Raw genomic sequence first — 18464 nt, forward strand, 5'->3', positions numbered from 1 at the left:
TTACCCCAGGACCAAAGTCTCACGGGTCGTTTACCAGAATCTAAACCAGAGACAGCGACAGTCCGGGCCCCGTGAATCTAATAGAGAAGTGGAGCTTTGAAGTGGCTTTAGGGTAAATATCAAGTCAGTCCACAGCCTGAGTCTGCTTTAGTCTACAATCTGTGTCTGCACGAGATCATCTGCCCACACAGAGACGGACTCAGGTACTTTCCCGCTCTGGTTTCACAAAAATGAGTTTTTATCAATGAATGAATCTTAAAATATAGAGCTGTGATGATGCAAAAAGTTTATTACAATAAGAACAGTAAGAAAATATGAAAATACAACTAAAGAATTCCTGTTTGGCACCACTAGACGGCGACATTGCCACACATTTACGTGTCCAAAGCAGCAAAAACGTTTGTTACAGGTAAAAAAAACAAAAACAAAACAGAAATGAAATAGTTTGATGATAAAGCAATTTACTGAGTTTGTATTATTGTATTATATGTCTATCTAAAAAACAAATAAACAAATACATTGAATTCAAACACTTTTTAACACAAATCCAGCGCGTTATGGGTGCGTAAAACATGCGTAAAACGTGCGTAAAACGTGCGTAAACTATGCGTAAATCATTAGTTGTTATTCATGCTTAATTATTATCATTATTATAACAATTTTAGAAGTTTTTAAAGCAGTTGTGTGCGTGTCTACACATGTACTTCCTGATCTGTTACCGACTTGTGAGCCTGGTTGTAGTCTTTTCCAAATCCGGTTTCACTTTTGAGACAGGACGTCGAGGAAATCCCGGAACTACAAAGCTCAGAGTTTGGACATGTAGCGCAGAGGACCCAGCTCCCCGTGCCAAGCGTTTATTACCCACTTATTACCAGCACTGTGCCACTTTTTACAGCTCGTTGTGGATAAAAAGGTAAAATGAGTCGAGTTTTTGTTGTAAACTAAACTTTTACGCACGGTTCTTTCGCTGCTCTTTGAACGTTTCCTCTTTGTCCTGAGTGAGTGTAGTGACCCACTTAAAGTCTCGCGTGTACTTTGGGTGCCAGAGTGTCATTTGTTCATCTTGTTTTTGTTGTTTTGGTCGCTTTTTCAGACTTGGCTGGGGATGGCCGCTACGCCTCCGCCCCAGTCCTCGTTCCATATGCGCTCCACAGACCTCATTGCCCGGGAACCTCTGGACTACGGGGGCTTCGGGGAGGTTTACCTGTGTTATCACGTGACTCTGGGGCAGGTGGTGCTGAAGACCATGTACACTGGACCTCTGCGCAACGAGTAAGTGTTTTTTTTGCGCCGTGCTCTGTCTGTGTGCACTTTGGGGTTTCCCCTTCGTGCAGAATGTAACTGGAATCATGCGCACACAGGGTCAGTGCTCGGGCCTCCCACTGATGTGTTTAGAATCAGAGTCAAATAGGCCCAGACTTAGCTGTACCTTTCTTAAGCAGTGGAGCTCTGAGCAGAAACGCATAAATAACACCTGAAGGTTTAACTGGGTTTGTGACAGTCTGGAGGATTTGTTTTAAACTTTGATTTCGTACATTTAGTCCTGACATAATAGTGTTTACAGGTGTGGTTCAGACACTTTTACCAGGTTGTGTGTTCATCATGTCCTGTCAGTTTGCACAGAGGGAGGGGGTCAGAGGGGGTTTCCAGTCTTATCTCAGAACAGAACCCACCGCAAACTGGCAAGACAAGTTTATCTGTGCGGCAAATACACGAGGAAATGCACAGTGTTTCACAGAATAAGAAACATTAAAATCACAATACAACAAATCAAAACATAAATAATGTGTCAAATAAAACTCAGTCACAGCAGCTACAGGACCGTCTGAGTCTGGAACTGAAACACTGATTCAACAGGTTTAGTCCTTAGTCCTGGTTTAGACCTGGTTTAGTCCTGGTTTAGTCCTGGTTTAGTCCTGGTTTAGTCCTGGTTTAGACCTGGTTTAGTCCTGGTTTAGTCCTGGTTTAGACCTGGTTTAGACCTGGTTTAGTCCTGCTTTAGACCTGGTTTAGTCCTGCTTTAAACCCGGTTTAGTCCTGGTTTAGTCCCAGTTTAGACCGGGTTTAGTCCTGGTTTAGTCCTGCTTTAGACCTGGTTTAGTCCTGGTTTAGACCTGGTTTAGTCCTGGTTTAGTCCTGCTTTAGTCCTGGTTTAGACCTGGTTTAGTCCTGGTTTAGACCCGGTTTAGTCCTGGTTTAGTCCCGGTTTAGACCCGGTTTAGTCCTGGTTTAGTCCCAGTTTAGACCGGGTTTAGTCCTGGTTTAGTCCTGGTTTAGTCCTGCTTTAGACCTGGTTTAGTCCTGGTTTAGACCTGGTTTAGTCCTGGTTTAGACCTGGTTTAGTCCTGGTTTAGTCCTGCTTTAGTCCTGGTTTAGACCTGGTTTAGTCCTGGTTTAGACCCGGTTTAGTCCTGGTTTAGTCCCGGTTTAGACCCGGTTTAGTCCCGGTTTAGTCCCTGTTTAGACCCGGTTTAGTCCTGGTTTAGTCCAGGCTTAGTCCAAATGAATAAAAGATGGATATATGGATATATTTTCGGGGTCTACATTTATCGTGTTACTTTTTCTTTGCATTACTGGTAAATTTTTTGTAATTTTTTTATGAATATGATCAGATTTAAACTGCAAAAGTTTGAATTAATAACTTCTGACTCATTACACACCTTATTTCTAATTTTTACAATATTGTAGATTTATAATAGTTTTGTGGTTTGTGGTTTTTGAGTCAGTGGCGTAAATTAGTTTCAATATTATCACTGATATTTACTTCAGCGAATGATCAAACTTCAGAGCGTGTTCTCATGTCACATAAAACATATTTAAACTGATTTTACGAGAAGAGAGTCAAAACCAGAAAAAAGTGAGAAGAACATCAGAATATTTTAGAGAGTCGGGTCTAAATATCACGAGGAAACGGCCACATTATGCCTTAAAGTTCTTCCTTTAATTTTAAGACTTAAATGAAAACAGTTCAGTATAAATCATTTGGATATTCCGTGTATTCCGTGTACTCTCTGTTAATCCACAATTATTACTATTTAAAATTATAATTACTATTTCAGAAACATGACGTGAGCGGTTTGGATGAGTTTTACAGACACACAACACAAATAAACATCTTTTTTTCTTTTTTTAATGCACAAAAACCCAACTGTTCTACGCCGACTGGACACAATTTAAACATCTACACTAGAGATGGACCGATACGGGGTTTCCCATGGCCGATACCGATACCGATTGTTTAGAATCTAGAGCTCCACGTGGCTGATAAACTCTGCTGATATTTTAGCACCAATTTTGATTATTTTATGTAATTAAAATTGACTACAAATGTCCGTTTACATCAGCAGTTTGTGTTAATAACAGACAGAAAATAGATGAGTGTCCGAGAGCGCCCTCTATCTCTTATTCTCGGGAAGGAAAAGCTCAAAAAAGCCTGGAGGAGAAGCACAGTGAAGGACGGACAGGCTGCAGAGGGTTCGGCCTTAAACTCTGTGGTGTTTTGTCGTCGCAGAGACAGGAAGCGCTCTCTTCTGGAGGAGGGCATCATCATGGCCAGTCTGGACCACGAGCGCGTCGTCAAACTGCTCGGCGTCATCATGGAGGACAGAGACTGCTCTTTGGTCATGGAACTTCTGCCCCGAGGAAACCTGCTGGTCATGTTAGAGGAGGTACGTCACACGCAGAGGAAAGTTACACATCAGGGCGGCGAAAATAACCACAACAGAACCAACCTGACTATTTTTACTGGGTTCTGTTTGAGTCTTTTCGATACCGGTTCCTGGACGGTTCTTATTCGGTGCCTGTGTTTTTTTGTAGGAGTAAATTAGTGACCGATATTATGGTTTTTTTTATGGAGTTGTGGAAATTTTACCCATGTTCTAGTCGTTTCTTCTCGTTGAGCCTCTTGAAGTTGTATTTGGACTGAGTCATGTTTGAATTTAATCTTTAATCGACTATTTTCAAGACGCCATTTTGTCGATCTGCCCCGTTTAACCTTCACTGTGACGTTCACGTTCATTCAAAGTGTTTTACAGAGAGACATTAAAGTCACAATACGACAAATCAAAACATAAATAATCATCATAAAATGAACATTAAAGGAGAAAAGTGCAGAATAAAACTCTTTCAGTCACAGATAAACAGAACAGGATTTAAACATCGTCAAAGTCGAGGCCTGAGTCACATTTTCAGGAAGAAACTGAACGAAACTGAAACAATTCAGTCCTGCTTTAGTCCTGCTTTAGTCCTGCTTTAGTCCCGGTTTAGTCCTGCTTTAGTCCTGGTTTAGTCCTGGTTTAGTCCCGGTTTAGTCCCGGTTTAGTCCCGGTTCAGTCCTGGTTTAGTCCTGGTTTAGTCCTGGTTTAGTCCTGGTTTAGTCCCGGTTCAGTCCCGGTTTAGTCCCGGTTTAGTCCTGGTTTAGTCCTGGTTTAGTCCTGGTTTAGTCCTGGTTCAGTCCCGGTTTAGTCCCGGTTTAGTCCCGGTTTAGTCCCGGTTTAGTCCCGGTTTAGTCCCGGTTTAGTCCCGGTTTAGTCCTGCTTTTGTCCTGGTTCAGTCCTGGTTCAGTCCTGGTTTAGTCCTGGTTTAGTCCTGGTTTAGTCCTGGTTTAGTCCTCCTCATGTGAGATGGTTCATGTGGCTCATGTGGGAGATGTTCTTTGGTGCTGGTCCATGGAGAGACTTGTTCACACTGAGCTGCTTTAAAGTCTCTGAGCCACAGGAGCCACAGGAGCCACAGGACACATGTGTGAAGTACTTCCTGTTCCACCAGCTCAGTGTGTCCTTTAAAACACTAAAGATGTTCAGTTATGACTCAAAACAAACGCAGATGCAGACGCTTTTTATTTACACATTTTATTCGTGTTTTTATCGTGCCGTCCAACTCGCTCCACACTGGATTTATTTACTGCACCACATTTAATTGGCAGCGAGTTTCAGAGCCCAACCCTAAAACTCAGCGGCTCACCTGCTTTTTCCACCTGCACAAACTTGTCCTGAAACGTAAATGTCGTTTTAGTGTCAGTTTTTATGGACTCGTTTAAAAACTTTGAACTATTTTTAAAACAGAAACCCCAAATCTTAACTGCGACTGCAAAGCTCGTCTGAAAAGTTCTAATCTGATATTTTTCCCACATCTTTGATCCATTTGTTTTAATAAATCCATGTCTTTTCCAGGTTTCTGTCCCGATGTCGTTAAAGGCCAGAATCATCTTGGAAATCCTGGAGGGAATGGTGTATCTGACCGAGAGGAACATCCTGCATAAAGACATCAAACCAGAGAATATTTTAGTGGACAAAGACTTTCACATCAAGGTAAAGCTTCACTCTGTCACTTTTCTGATGGATGAGCCTCTATATGTCAATAATGTCCCGCGGTGTGGCATTACGTTGCGTTAATCTCTTTACAAATGATTTATTCGTCAAAAAAATACGATGAAAACCGTGAATTCGTCCTGTGAGCGGGTCGCCGCTTCACAGATCTGACCTGGTTAACATCATACTGTGGGCCGGATAAAGAACTGACATCGCCATGGAAACAAGCAGGTAGCGAACCCTGTGTCAGAAAAGTTACATAGTGCATTTTTAATATCTTAAACATGAAGAAAAAAAAGATTCAGGCTGGAAAACGCTCTGTTCCACCTTGTGATGTCATCATGTGGTAATCCAGGAAGTGCTGCCCTGTGTTTTTAAACTCCACACACCTTCATTTCTAGAATCATTTGGGTGATTTCAGACCTGGAATTGACAATCTCTACTGAACTAAAGGTAAAAAAACGAACTTGAAAACTACCACTTGATGACATCACAAGGTGGAACGTCGCATTTTGAGCTTTGGAGATGTGACAGACTAATAATAAAGTGTTACTCAATGAAACAAAACACATCTCCAGGTCTGTTTTTGAGGAGGAAACATCATTATAACACGACTTAAACCTCACGAGTCAGTTCTGTGCGATTTAGGACCTTTAAAGTGTAATGTTTATTTTTTCAGATTGCAGATTTGGGGCTGGCCACGTGTCAAACCTGGTCCAGACTGACTAAAGAGGAGTCTCGCAGGAGGAGTCAGATGGGACGGTCACGTGGGGCTCGGGGGGCTGGGACCCTCAGCTACATGGCCCCAGAGCACCTGGAGAGTATCCACACGGTGTCCACAGAGAAGTCTGACGTGTACAGCTTCGCCATCGTCCTCTGGGTCGTCCTCACAGGAGAAGAGCCGTACGCAAGTCAGTCATCACGTTCACTTTTATTTATTTAGAGCACATTTGATCTTATAATTTATTTGTTTATTGCAAAGGTTTACTGAAATTGGCAATGAAGCTAAGAAAGTAACGTATAAACTGTTCAGATTAATAATAAAAGTTAAAATCTCACTTACACTCAGCTAAAAAAATGTACAAAATGTGGAAGAGATGATGTGATATAAACCACACAATAAAGGATTAAAGCTAAACAGACATTTATTTGAGGCTTGTGTTGTTGTTCTTTTGTGTTCAGACGCCAGAAGTGAAGACCACATCAGTCAGTGTGTGCGAAACGGGAACCGCCCCGACGAGGACCTGATCCCACACGACACGCCTCTGGAGATCATAGACCTGATGAAGAGGTGCTGGGATCCAGACCCGCACCAGCGACCCACGTTCAGAGGTATGGACCGGGTTTGGACCGGGTTTGGACCGGGTTTGGACCGGGTTTGGACCGGGTTTGGACCGGGTTTGGACCGGGTTTGGACCGGGTTTGGACTGCAAAGTGAGTGAGTCTGACGTCACAGCTTCAGCTCCAAATGAAGCTCATCGAGGTCGGAGCAGGTGTAGAGACGAATCTGGAGACGAGTTTCATGTTAGGAGTTCAGACCACAAGTATCATAGCAACCAAAGAGCCAATCCAGAGCGAGGCTGTTGAAGGTAACGCCCCTTCCTGCTCAAACCTCTGTTTAGCAGCGAGCTTAATAAACGCTAATCTCTTGCTAACGGTAGCGCAGGAGTTGACGACCTTTAACCCCCAAAGAGCCGTTTGGACTCAGTTTCCATGGAAAAATTTTAATAAAAATGCTGGGAGCCGCAAATACTTTTTAACATCTAAACTGAAGATAACACTGTATATATAGTTTTGTTTTTTTACCTTTACACTTTGCATAAACAACTGTAGTGTGTTTCTTCTCAAATCCATGAAGTGTGACAGAGACTTCTGCACATTTCTCGATAAATTCACGGCGTTTTGTCTTATTTAAAAAATAAGAAAATATATTTTTATTTTAATATTTCAAGATCAATTTAAAAAAAATAAAATAAAAAACTAACACAAACAAAATACACTTCAGTTAAATACTTATAATTTATTTTCCAAAGCCACGAGGAGCCGCAGTGTGAGAATGAAAGAGCCGCATGTGGCCCTGGAGCCGCAGGTTGCCGACCCCTGCGCGTATTAATGTTCATATCTTGATTTACAGACACAAAAGTGAAATAAAAACCCCAGGATCATGTAGAGGGTTAATACGAACCTTTAAGACCAAAATGAGTCTGAAGCAGCAGAGACAGAGGAGATAAATAAAAATAAACTCAAAATAACAAAAAACTAAAAAAAATCAAAAAAAAAAAAAATCAAAATAACTAAAAAAAACCTCAAAATAACAAAAATAAAAATAAAAAAAACTCAAAATAACAAAAAAATAAATCAAACAAAACAACTCAAAATAACAAAAAAAAAATTAAAATAACTGTAAAACAACAACAAAAAAACTACTCAAAATAAGAAAAAAGCAAACAAAAACTCAAAATAACACAAAAAAAATTAAAAATAACTCAAAAAAATGCACTGCAGGATCATGTAGAGGGTTAATACGAACAATTAAGACCAAAATGACGAGTCTGACAGCAGCAGGTACAGAGAGAGGAGACTGCAAAAAATAAATAGACAAACAAAAAAATAAAGAAAATAAACTAAAAAACTATAGTAAAAATAACTAAAAAAACTAACTCAAAATAACTAAAAGAAACAAACAAACAAAATCTCAAAATAACAAAAAAAAAAACCTTAAAAAATAAACTCAAAATAACTAAAAAAAATTAATCCCAGGATCATGTAGAGGGTTAATACAAACATTTAAGACCAGAATGACGAGTCTGAAGCAGCAGAGACAGAGAGAGGGTTTTTCAGTGTGAAGTTTGTAGCTGTGTCCATTTTTATACAGTCTATGGTTTGTACATGGAGTAATGTCAGGAAATGTCTTCTAAAATGACTTTTTATGCCTCATTATAATAACCCTGTCTTTATTTTGCAGAGGCCTATCACATCTTCCAGCCTCTGTACGAAGAACACTTTGAACGACACGTGGAGAACGATGTAACTGAAGTCCAAGTGTGTGTTTGGTTTTTAAATATGGAGCAGAATTTATTGCACTTTACTGTAATTATTTCTTTTTAATTTGGTTCAGAAAAAGTACGAGGGTCCAGAGGAGCTCGTGGAAAAGATGAGAAGTCTCTCCATTTCTCACGGATGCTCTTTAACAGGTGAGGACTTTATATAATATAGTGATCTTCAACCTGTGGGTCAGAACTATAGACGATGAGTCGATAGAGCGGGAAGTGCGCCCATGATCACTTCCTGTTTGGAACGTGGTCGCTAGCAGGTTAGCTACGTCCATTTATATAAACAGTCGATGGTCAGGACTCAAAAACATTTCCTAAAAAGAGGTGCAAACCAGACTGCTTTAATTATAATGAACAACTTACATGTTAATTGTGTTTATATTCTACTTTATGATGATAACTGTTCAGTAGCATTTTTATTAAACATCCAAATATTGTTTTTCCTTTCAAAGCAGATGGTCAGGTAGGAGAAGGATGTTTGGGTCACCGTCGTTTTTCACTGATAGCATAAGAATAATCGGAAAATATAAGCTCACGGTAAACAACTCAAGTGTGTAAAGCCCCACACTACAGGATCATTTGAGATTTAGGACCTGATTTTGGAGGCGTGGCCCGATTTAGGACCCTCGCCTGTGATGTCACTGCAATTCTGAGCTGCTCCGTTATATCGTAACCACGGCTACAGCCAATTAAACAGAGCGTCAGGACAGCGGCGGACACAGATGAGCAAGATACAAAATCAGAAACAGAGTAAATGATGAGGTGACTTTATTACTCAGCTCTTGTAAAGTTGTAAAGTTAAACTGCCTCATTCTCGTCTGTATTATCTGTTAGACATAATGACCCGCAGTCCATGAAACGGCGCCCCCTGTCCACAAAACGGCGCTATTATACAGTTTGAAGCGAGTAAAAAGTCGAGAGTAGTTCCTCGTGTGTCTGTTTACATCCGCACAGCGAGGATCAGGCTGAAGCTGCTGCAGATTAGCGATAGCGACTCTACTTCCTGTTTGTTTATCTCCAGCGTTCAGTGCATTAAAAGCATTTATCTGAACGACCGCGCCACATTTCAGAGATATTAATAACACAGCCTTGTACCTAAAGTAGAAGTGCCTCGCTCTGATCTGAGTCTCAGAGTGAGTCGTTTTAATGTAGACAGGAAGCGGCTGACGGAGGTGTGTTTGTTTGTTTTTTTTAGCTTGTAGTGTACGGGCTCTTCGCTGCCATATCTCTGCATTTTTTGTCGCACTTTTAAAAAACGTTTAAGACTGAAAAATTCTGTTGTGTGTGGCAGGATTTAGATTGAGTTTTTGCAAAGATTTAAGGCGGTGACTTACCAGAATTCGTTCTTGGATGTGGAGCGAAACGTATTTACCCAGTGATCCGACAGCGTGTTGTGAAAAAGTGGATTAAAGCGTCAGTAAACCTTTATATTTATATCTGTATCTCACTATTTCCTCTCCAGATTCTCCAGCTCCGCTACTGAGCTCAGACAGCAGCGTGTCCGGCCCGGTTGAAGCCAGCATCGAAGACCTCCACCACATCCAAAACGACTCCACGGAAGACCAAATCGAAACCGACGCCCGAGCCCCCGACGGCCCCTCGCATTTAGAAGAGAAGTTAGACCGAGAACTTCAGTACCACAAACACGGGAGCTACAACTGCCACTCGGAAGTCCCCAACGGATACCAACCCAGTGCCGCCACGCCTCACGTACAACCATCCCCCTTCAGTATAAGACAACCGGAGCAGGACAAACCGCTCACAGGGTCTTCCGTTCAGTCTTGGACCAAAGATTCAACCAGTCAAGAGGAGACGCGCTATTGGCCCTCTGCTGGTTATGACTCAATGACTACCCCCAGCCTCCACCCGTCTCACCTGTCCTCCAGCTCGCCGTCCCTCTCCGCGCTTAACCCACAGCACGCCCACATCGACCGGCAGCAGTCCTGGCCGCTCTTCCCGGTGTCGGACAGCGCCGCTCCGGACCTGACCTCCGGGAGACTGTTGTCTTCTAAGGGCAGCTCCATCCAGGATCAAGGTGTGTGTCCGTGACGTGGTCGTAGAGACGAGATAGGAGTGTGTGCTTGTGGTTTATTTGGTGATTTATTTATTTAAAGTTTTGTTTTTGTTTGTGTGTCCGGCCGGTAACACATTTTTATGAATCTATACACACATACTCCAGCTTTCTCTGTCTAATTTAGCTATAAAATGTACTGCTAATTGGCTATTTCTGTTTTGTAAGATTTAAATATTTATGAAATGTGAAAAACATTTAAAGTAAAACCTGAACAGACGTGAAAAAAATCAAAACACTACATTTAGCTGTAACATTCAGGACAGACAAGTGGAGATGGAGCAAACTCTTTAATTTACTCGTTCATTCTGATTTTTAAACAAAACTTATATATATATATATCTTGAAGACAAAATTCATGCTCTTCTGTGGTTTTAAAATGAGGTGTGGACGTCTCAGGCTAAATGTACAGTTTGTATATTTGTTGCCGAGAGATAAATAGAACTAAAGCTTTTTCTGAGAGCTCATACAAATATACACCCTGTGCTTATGGAGGGACAGGTGGATTTAACAATAGAGCCAAATTAAAATAGTCAAAAAATAATAATAATAATATTTTTATAATAATAGTAGTAATAATTTGAAATAATAATAATCATAATAATAATTTCAAATAATAATAATTGTGATTTTTTTTAAATTGCCAAATCATGAAATCAAGTTTACTCCTGACTTTCTTACTTAAGCAGGGTTATTATGCAATTACAATTAGAAATCTATACAAAGGAAGACAATTTCTTAAGTACGGTACTAGGATAAGAAAAAGCTTCCGCCGTTTGAAAGACGAGCGTTTCCTCCTATGACTTAAATTAAAATCGATTCAAATTGTAATTGTCCAGTGGGTGCAAAAAAATTGCGATTTTATTTTTTGAATAACCCAGATTTGATATCACTCAGTCATTGTCACAAAGTAAACACATTTATACAGCACTCACACATTCACACACACATTCACACACACACTCACACGAGGGGGGTTAAGTGTCTTGCCCAAGGACACAACAGTATTCATCTGTGGGAGCTGGATCAAAAGTGGGATTTGAACTGCTAACCTTCGGATCAGAGGGCACTTTGCGAACTGAGCTACTGTCGCCCACTGAGTCGTTTAAAATCAGACACAAACCCACTGGACTGAGTAGATTTTCTTCCGCTCGTGTTCCAGCCGTAGTTTTAATGTTACGCCTCGTCTCTCTACGTTTTTTCTCTGTCTAAATTAGCTGTTGTTTTCCTTCAGGTTCTCTGTTCATCCAAAATGCAAGCGGGATCCAAATCGGCAACAACAACACGCTAAGTATCCGCGGTTACGACTCTAGTTTATCGACTCTGTGTAACGGCGGCGCGTGCACATCCATCAGAGACGTCATTCAGAAATATGGTAAGTCTTTGTTGTTTCTTCTTCTTCTTCTTTATTCTTCTTCTTCTTCTTCTTTATTCTTCTTTCTTCTTCTTTCTTCTTCTTTCTTCTTCTTTCTTCTTCTTTCTTCTTCTTTCTTCTTTCTTCTTCTTCTTCTTCTTCTTCTTTCTTCTTCTTTCTTCTTTCTTCTTCTTCCTCTTCTTTATTCTTCTTTCTTCTTCCTCCTCTTCTTTCTTCTTCTTTATTCTTCTTCTTCTTCTTTATTCTTCTTCTTCTTCTTCTTTATTCTTCTTTCTTCTTCTTTCTTCTTCTTTCTTCTTCTTTCTTCTTCTTTCTTCTTCTTTCTTCTTTCTTCTTCTTCTTCTTCTTCTTCTTTCTTCTTCTTTCTTCTTTCTTCTTCTTCCTCTTCTTTATTCTTCTTTCTTCTTCCTCCTCTTCTTTCTTCTTCTTTATTCTTCTTTCTTCTTCTTTCTTCTTCTTCCTCTTCTTTATTCTTCTTTCTTCTTCTTCTTTATTCTTTTTTCTTCTTCTTTATTCTTCTTTCTTCTTCTTCTTTCTTCTTCTTCTTCTTTATTCTTCTTTATTCTTCTTCTTTATTCTTCTTTATTCTTCTTCTTTATTCTTCTTTATTCTTCTTCTTCTTTATTCTTCTTTATACTTCTTCTTCTTTATTCTTCTTTATACTTCTTCTTTATTCTTCTTCTTATTCTTCTTCTTTATTCTTCTTCTTCTTCTTTATTCTTCTTCTTCTTCTTTGTGTTATTCTTCTTCTTTATTCTTCTTCTTTATTCTTCTTCTTCTTTATTCTTCTTCTTCTTTATTCTTCTTCTTTATTCTTCTTTCTTCTTCTTTATTCTTCTTCTTCTTTATTCTTCTTCTTCTTTATTCTTCTTCTTCTTCTTTGTGTTATTCTTCTTCTTTATTCTTCTTCTTCTTTATTCTTCTTCTTCTTTATTCTTCTTCTTTATTCTTCTTTCTTCTTCTTTATTCTTCTTCTTCTTTCTTCTTCTTTATTCTTCTTTCTTCTTCTTTCTTCTTCTTCCTCTTCTTTATTCTTCTTTCTTCTTCTTCTTTATTCTTTTTTCTTCTTTATTCTTCTTTCTTCTTCTTCTTTCTTCTTCTTCTTTATTCTTCTTTATTCTTCTTTATTCTTCTTCTTTATTCTTCTTTATTCTTCTTTATTCTTCTTCTTTATTCTTCTTTATTCTTCTTCTTCTTTATTCTTCTTTATACTTCTTCTTCTTTATTCTTCTTCTTCTTCTTCTTTATTCTTCTTCTTCTTCTTTATTCTTCTTCTTCTTCTTTGTGTTATTCTTCTTCTTTATTCTTCTTCTTTATTCTTCTTCTTCTTTATTCTTCTTCTTCTTTATTCTTCTTCTTTATTCTTCTTTCTTCTTCTTTATTCTTCTTCTTCTTTATTCTTCTTCTTCTTTATTCTTCTTCTTTATTCTTCTTTCTTCTTCTTTATTCTTCTTCTTCTTTATTCTTCTTTATTCTTCTTCTTCTTCTTCGTGTTATTCTTCTTCTTCTTCTTCTTCTTCTTCTTCTTCTCTGTGTGTTATTCTTTCATAACAATGCGCGCTGCTTTCTTTGTAGCGTTAGCATTGTCCCTTGTTTAGCCGCACATGCAGTAATCACTTCCCCGTTACCAAATGTGACACGACGCTCAAGAACGTTACAGTTTATGAAGCTCATCGAGGCTAATTTAAGTATCATAGCAACCAAAGAGCCAATCCAGAGCGAGGATGTTGACGTTAACGCCTCTTCCCGCCCACAGCGCTGGTTTAGCAGAGAGCGGGCGCTTAGCAACACTGTCAATCAAACCTGTTGCTAACGCTAACAGGAGCGACCTCGGGGAAAGAAGGACCTGATTTGTCTGTTATTAATGTTCAGATCTTGATTTACAGACACAATAGTGAAATAAAAACCCCAGGATCATGTAGAGGGTTAATACGAACATTTAAGACCAAAACGACGAGTCTGACGGCAGCAGAGACTCGATGGAGCAGGAAGTGCGCACATGATCACTTCCTGTTTGGAATATGGAGGCTAACAGGTTAGCTAAGGTCTCTTGAGAGCTTTAAGCCACCTTTTATCTCCTCAAAAACAGACCTGGAGTTGTGTTTTGTTTCATTCAACACATGTTTGAATAATCCTGCATTATTTGAGCATCTCTGAAGCTCAAACGCTCTGTTCCACCTTGTGATGTCATGAAGTGGTAGTTTAGTAGTAAAAGATAGTTAATAGCTGCTTTTACCTTTAGTTCAGTAGAGACAAGTGGCAATTCCAGGACTGAAATGATCCAAATGATTCTATAAATGAAGGTGTGTGGAGTTTAAAAACACAGTGGAGCACTTCCTGTATCACCACATGATGACATCACAAGGTGGAACAGAGAAGAACTCAGCGTAAATCTGCAGGGTTTGTGTGTTAAACATGTGTGAAATGAAACAAAACACAACTTCAGGTCGGTTTGTGATGAGGAAACAACATTAGAACATGAAAATAGCGTAATACAGACCCTTTAAAACCGGAGTAACGGCGCTTCAGACAGAGCAGTGCCTCTAGTTAGCGCCAAACTTCCATCAGTGTCAGTGTGTTTGTTTTTGCGTTGTGCAGAGGACTGTCCCGTGATGGAGGAGCATTTGGAGGTGCTCAGAGACAACATCGGGGCCAATTGGAAGCGTTGTGCTCGGAGGTTGTGTCTGAACGAAGTGGAGATCGAAACCATCGAGCTGGACAACAATCGATACGGCGTTCCCGAGATGGTGCACCAGATGCTGGAGAAGTGGAAGATGAAGGAAGGCCGGCTCGGGTGTACCATCGGGAAGCTTTGCCGAGCCTTGGAAGGGAAAGTAAACATAGATGTGATCCAGAGAATTCTAGAGCTTTGTGAAGCGTCCTCGTGAACTTTTTCGATGGATGTGCGGAGAAAACGGGAAAACGAAACACAGCGTCTTTCCAAAATCAGTGTCGTTATGATATTGTTGCCAGATTTGTCCATTTTCCTCTGTTCCGAGTACAGGTGTCTTCGTCTTATACATGTTCTGGTGTCAGGGTTGATTTAACGAATGCTACGTGTCATAAATGAAATGAATTTTATGAATCTTTACAGTGTCACTTCTTTATTTTAGTTTCTTTACATCACACGTTGGATTATACCAGAGGTGTTCATTACGTCGAGGCATTTTGAGTAGATCACGTCCCGTCATCCATCCAGTCACATGACTAATATACAGGACAGTCAGGTCACACCTGACCCCAGGTCACATCATGGACACTGCATAAACAAGCGCGAGTTTAACCCTATAGCGTCGGGTCCTCTCGTCGCAGATGGAGCAGGTTGCGGACTTTCCAGCAGCGTAACTCCGCCCAGTCGTGCTTCATGTAAATTCAAACGGCGTCTCAAAGTGGAGACATGGGGCTGTCTCAATATTTTACCGTCATTACGGTAAATGAGAGCGCGGGGCTGCGGGGATTTTCACTCATTTATTCGATGCGTAAAAGAAAAAATACGGATGGATGTGTAAAATAGAAGTAGTTGTGTGAAAAAATGCAGTAAATTCTGATACTTCGTTTAACATGATTTTTATGGCTATAAAAAAAAGACAAAACCGTAATCAACATGATTATCTCTGTTATCACTTTCAAACGAAAAATGCAATTTTACTCGTGTCTGTCAGAAGCTTCTGCCCGAACTCTGCATCACTGATTCTGTTCAGAGTCAGAGCAGAAATCATCATCCAAGTCATTATGAACATGTGAGAAGTTCAGTTGTTGTGCAGTATTAAAGGTACATGAAAATACACTGTACATGTGAGAATTCATAATACATTTACAAATAAATATGTGTTTAACATGTTTGTATTAGGTGGTAGATCTTTCAGACTCGATCATTTTAAAAGTATCTCACATACTGAGAAAGTCTGAGCACCTCTGGATTATACGCTCATTTCCAAACAGTTGTGGAAGAATTACTCCATTTTTGAACTTCAGTAAAAGTACAGATACTGGAGCAAAAAAATCACGTGAGAATATCTACTCGTGCTGGTTTAAAAATGTACTTTAAGAGTAAAAAGTAAACACACATGCAGATTATGACCGGATCAATGTTTTTTTAGTTTTAATTTGTGGTTTTGTTTTTTTTTGCTCAAACTACAAATATGTTAAAAATAAACTCTCGGTGTTTTCAGCGGGTTTCAAACAGTAAAAATATAAATACTTTTGTTTTTCAGTCCTGTTTGAAGTACAGATACTGCTATCAAATGTACTGCAGTAAAAGTAAAACGTATCCACTTTAAAATGTACTAAAGTGAAGTACAGATACCTATAGTTTGTACTTGTACTTCATTACCTTCCACCACTGTGTCCAAGTAAATTTGGTATCAGGACGCAGAATAAAGTGTAAATATGTGATGTTTAAAATGATTTATTCTGTAACTTTGACACAAACTACAACAAGTTAAAACATATTTTTTTTCAGCTCTTTGTTCACTCGAGTCACTTGTTAAGCCGCACATCGTCGTATGGACTCAAGTTTAGTTTAGGACGCTCTAAAGACAAACTGCGACGTTATGTAAACACTATTTTAATCAGAATAATGTGAGATGACAAACTGCAGACCAGACGTGGGTCGAGTATCCAAAAATATGACTCAAGTGTAACGTGACTGTAAAATAGTAAAAGCAGAAGTTAAATCTGTCGAGTGGACAAAACGTGGAAGGAGTGAAACGTTTTGTCCAGTTCACAGATTTAACTTCAGCTTTGACAGGATCAGACCTGGACGACTGAAAGACACAGACAATAATTTAAAATAATGTTATTCAAGCAAAAGTACAAAGTAGTAGTTAAAAAATGACAATTGAGGGAAACTACTCAAGTAAGAGCAGAGTCAGGACATCGGTTTTATAATCTGAACCTTATTTAATTGTAAAGATATAAACTTATAAAAGCACAAACGACAAATGAGAAAAACTTACTGTATTTTCTGGAGTATAAGTCGCACCAGCCAAGAAATGCATAATAATGAAGAAACAAACATATATTTCACATATAAGTCGCCCCGACGGCCAAACTATGAAAAAAAGTGTGACTTATAGTCCGGAAAATACAGTAAATATATCAGCTTTACTCAAGTAAGAGTACTTTTACTTCAAACTAAATATTACTCCAGCAGAAGTAAAAGTACACAGTCCAAGAACATTACACATTTTTAGAGTGAAGATGTTTCTCTGCTCGTCCAAGTCTCTTCTTCTTCAGTTGTGGTCAGATTCCTGCTGGACACTGCCTTATATCTGTCTGAAGGAGGCGCTAACGACACTGAAGCTAAAAACACCTGTTTGTTTACAGTTTGTGTTTGTTGCTCGGTCTGTTGATCTGTGCTAAGTGTGAACTGTGCCTCAGTCATAGATTGTATAAACGTTCAGGCCCATAATGACTGTCCTCACACCTATTAGCATACTGGCTATTAGCATACTGGCTATTAGCGCACTGGCTGTTAGCGCACTGGCTATTAGCACACTGGCTGTTAGCGCACTGGCTGTTAGCGCACTGGCTGTTAGCACACTGGTTAGCACTATTGTTTTCCTGGTTTTGATTGAGGTGAAGTTGATCATAAACAGGAGAGAAATAAAGTCTAAGATCCACTCATGTTCAGAGATGGACTGTGTCTTTCTTAACAAAAATTGCCTCTTTAACTCCTCAAACCATTTCTTCAAAGAAAGACAATGTCCAGCAGCAGTAATCTGACCAGAACTGAAGAAGCCAAACATTTTCACTTTTTATCCAGTTTACTCTGGATCACACAGACGCCACAAGAACTTGAGTTTGTGAGCAGCACCACCTCTGAGGCTGGTGTTTGGAACGAGCCTGTGACTGTTTGTTTTATATGTCCCTTTTCAAATAAAAATATAAAAAATGCATCTTTATCTGCTGAGTTCACTTATCCCAAAGCTCATACAGAGTTTCAGTGTTAAACTTATTTTTGAAGTAAAAGTCTGAAGCCCTCTGTCCAGACGAGAACATCAGTGTCAGACGTTTTATCGTTTCTCTTTTGTTTTATTTATGTCTGTGGTTCAGTATAAGCAGATAAACTGTCAAGGGAGCTACAAACAGAATGACTTTTAGACATTGCATTTATTACACACTTACAATAATAAACACTAACAGTGATATGGATGACGAGATGGAAAAAAGTTCAGTCTTTTTTTGTTTCTTGTAAAAAAAAGTAAAACAAAATAATTCTTAAAGGTGCTATATTACGCAAAACTGACTCCTCTGAGCTTTAATCCATGTTCTAATGTTGTTACGTCATCAAAAACAGACATGGAGTTGTGTTTTTTTGTTTCATTCACATGTTTGAGCAACACTTTATTCCTCAAAATGCTCTGTTCCACCTTGTGATGTCATGAAGTGAGTTTTCAAGCTACATTTTGCTTTTTGTTTAGTAAAAATGGGCAGTTCCAGGAGCTGAAATGATCCAAATGATTCTAGAAATGAAGGTGTGTGGAGTTTAAAAACACAGTGGAGCACTTCCTGTATCACCACATGATGACATCACAAGGTGGGACAGAGTGTTTATTTTCAGTTTGAGAGAAGAACTAAATCTGCCGTGTGTGAATGAAACAAAACACGACTCCAGGTCTGTTTGTGACGAGGAAACATCATTAAAACAGAGA

At 39.4% G+C, this 18464-nt stretch overlaps 1 protein-coding gene across 2 annotated transcripts; it reads left to right on the plus strand.

The window, feature by feature from the left end:
• Positions 1-771: 771 nt before the first annotated feature.
• On the plus strand, positions 772-17686 carry ripk1l (receptor (TNFRSF)-interacting serine-threonine kinase 1, like). 2 transcript variants are annotated; one of them, XM_033983132.2, is made up of 11 exons: positions 772-913; positions 1094-1272; positions 3512-3668; positions 5172-5309; positions 5989-6220; positions 6492-6641; positions 8275-8351; positions 8428-8503; positions 9825-10397; positions 11668-11808; positions 14407-17686. In XM_033983132.2, exons 2-11 carry the CDS (start codon positions 1106-1108, stop codon positions 14694-14696), a joined length of 2001 nt encoding a protein of 666 aa, XP_033839023.1. In that variant the 5' UTR covers positions 772-913; positions 1094-1105; the 3' UTR covers positions 14697-17686. The 2 variants fall into 2 exon arrangements, with proteins under 2 accessions (XP_033839023.1, XP_033839024.1); XM_033983133.2 differs by having other exon boundaries at positions 778-998; positions 14407-15219.
• The last annotated feature ends 778 nt before the right edge of the window (positions 17687-18464 follow it).

Source organism: Periophthalmus magnuspinnatus, chromosome 17, assembly GCF_009829125.3.
Source record: "Periophthalmus magnuspinnatus isolate fPerMag1 chromosome 17, fPerMag1.2.pri, whole genome shotgun sequence".
NCBI classification, from domain to species: Eukaryota; Metazoa; Chordata; class Actinopteri; order Gobiiformes; family Gobiidae; genus Periophthalmus; species Periophthalmus magnuspinnatus.

Excerpts from the sequence above, each read along its gene's own strand:
- ripk1l (XM_033983132.2), top strand. The coding sequence starts at position 1,106 with ATGGCCGCTACGCCTCCGCCCCAGTCCTCGTTCCATATGCGCTCCACA. Across the intron at positions 3,669-5,171 it reads TGCTGGTCATGTTAGAGGAG|GTTTCTGTCCCGATGTCGTT; the intron begins GTACGTCACACG and ends TGTCTTTTCCAG. Across the intron at positions 8,504-9,824 it reads TCACGGATGCTCTTTAACAG|ATTCTCCAGCTCCGCTACTG; the intron begins GTGAGGACTTTA and ends TTTCCTCTCCAG.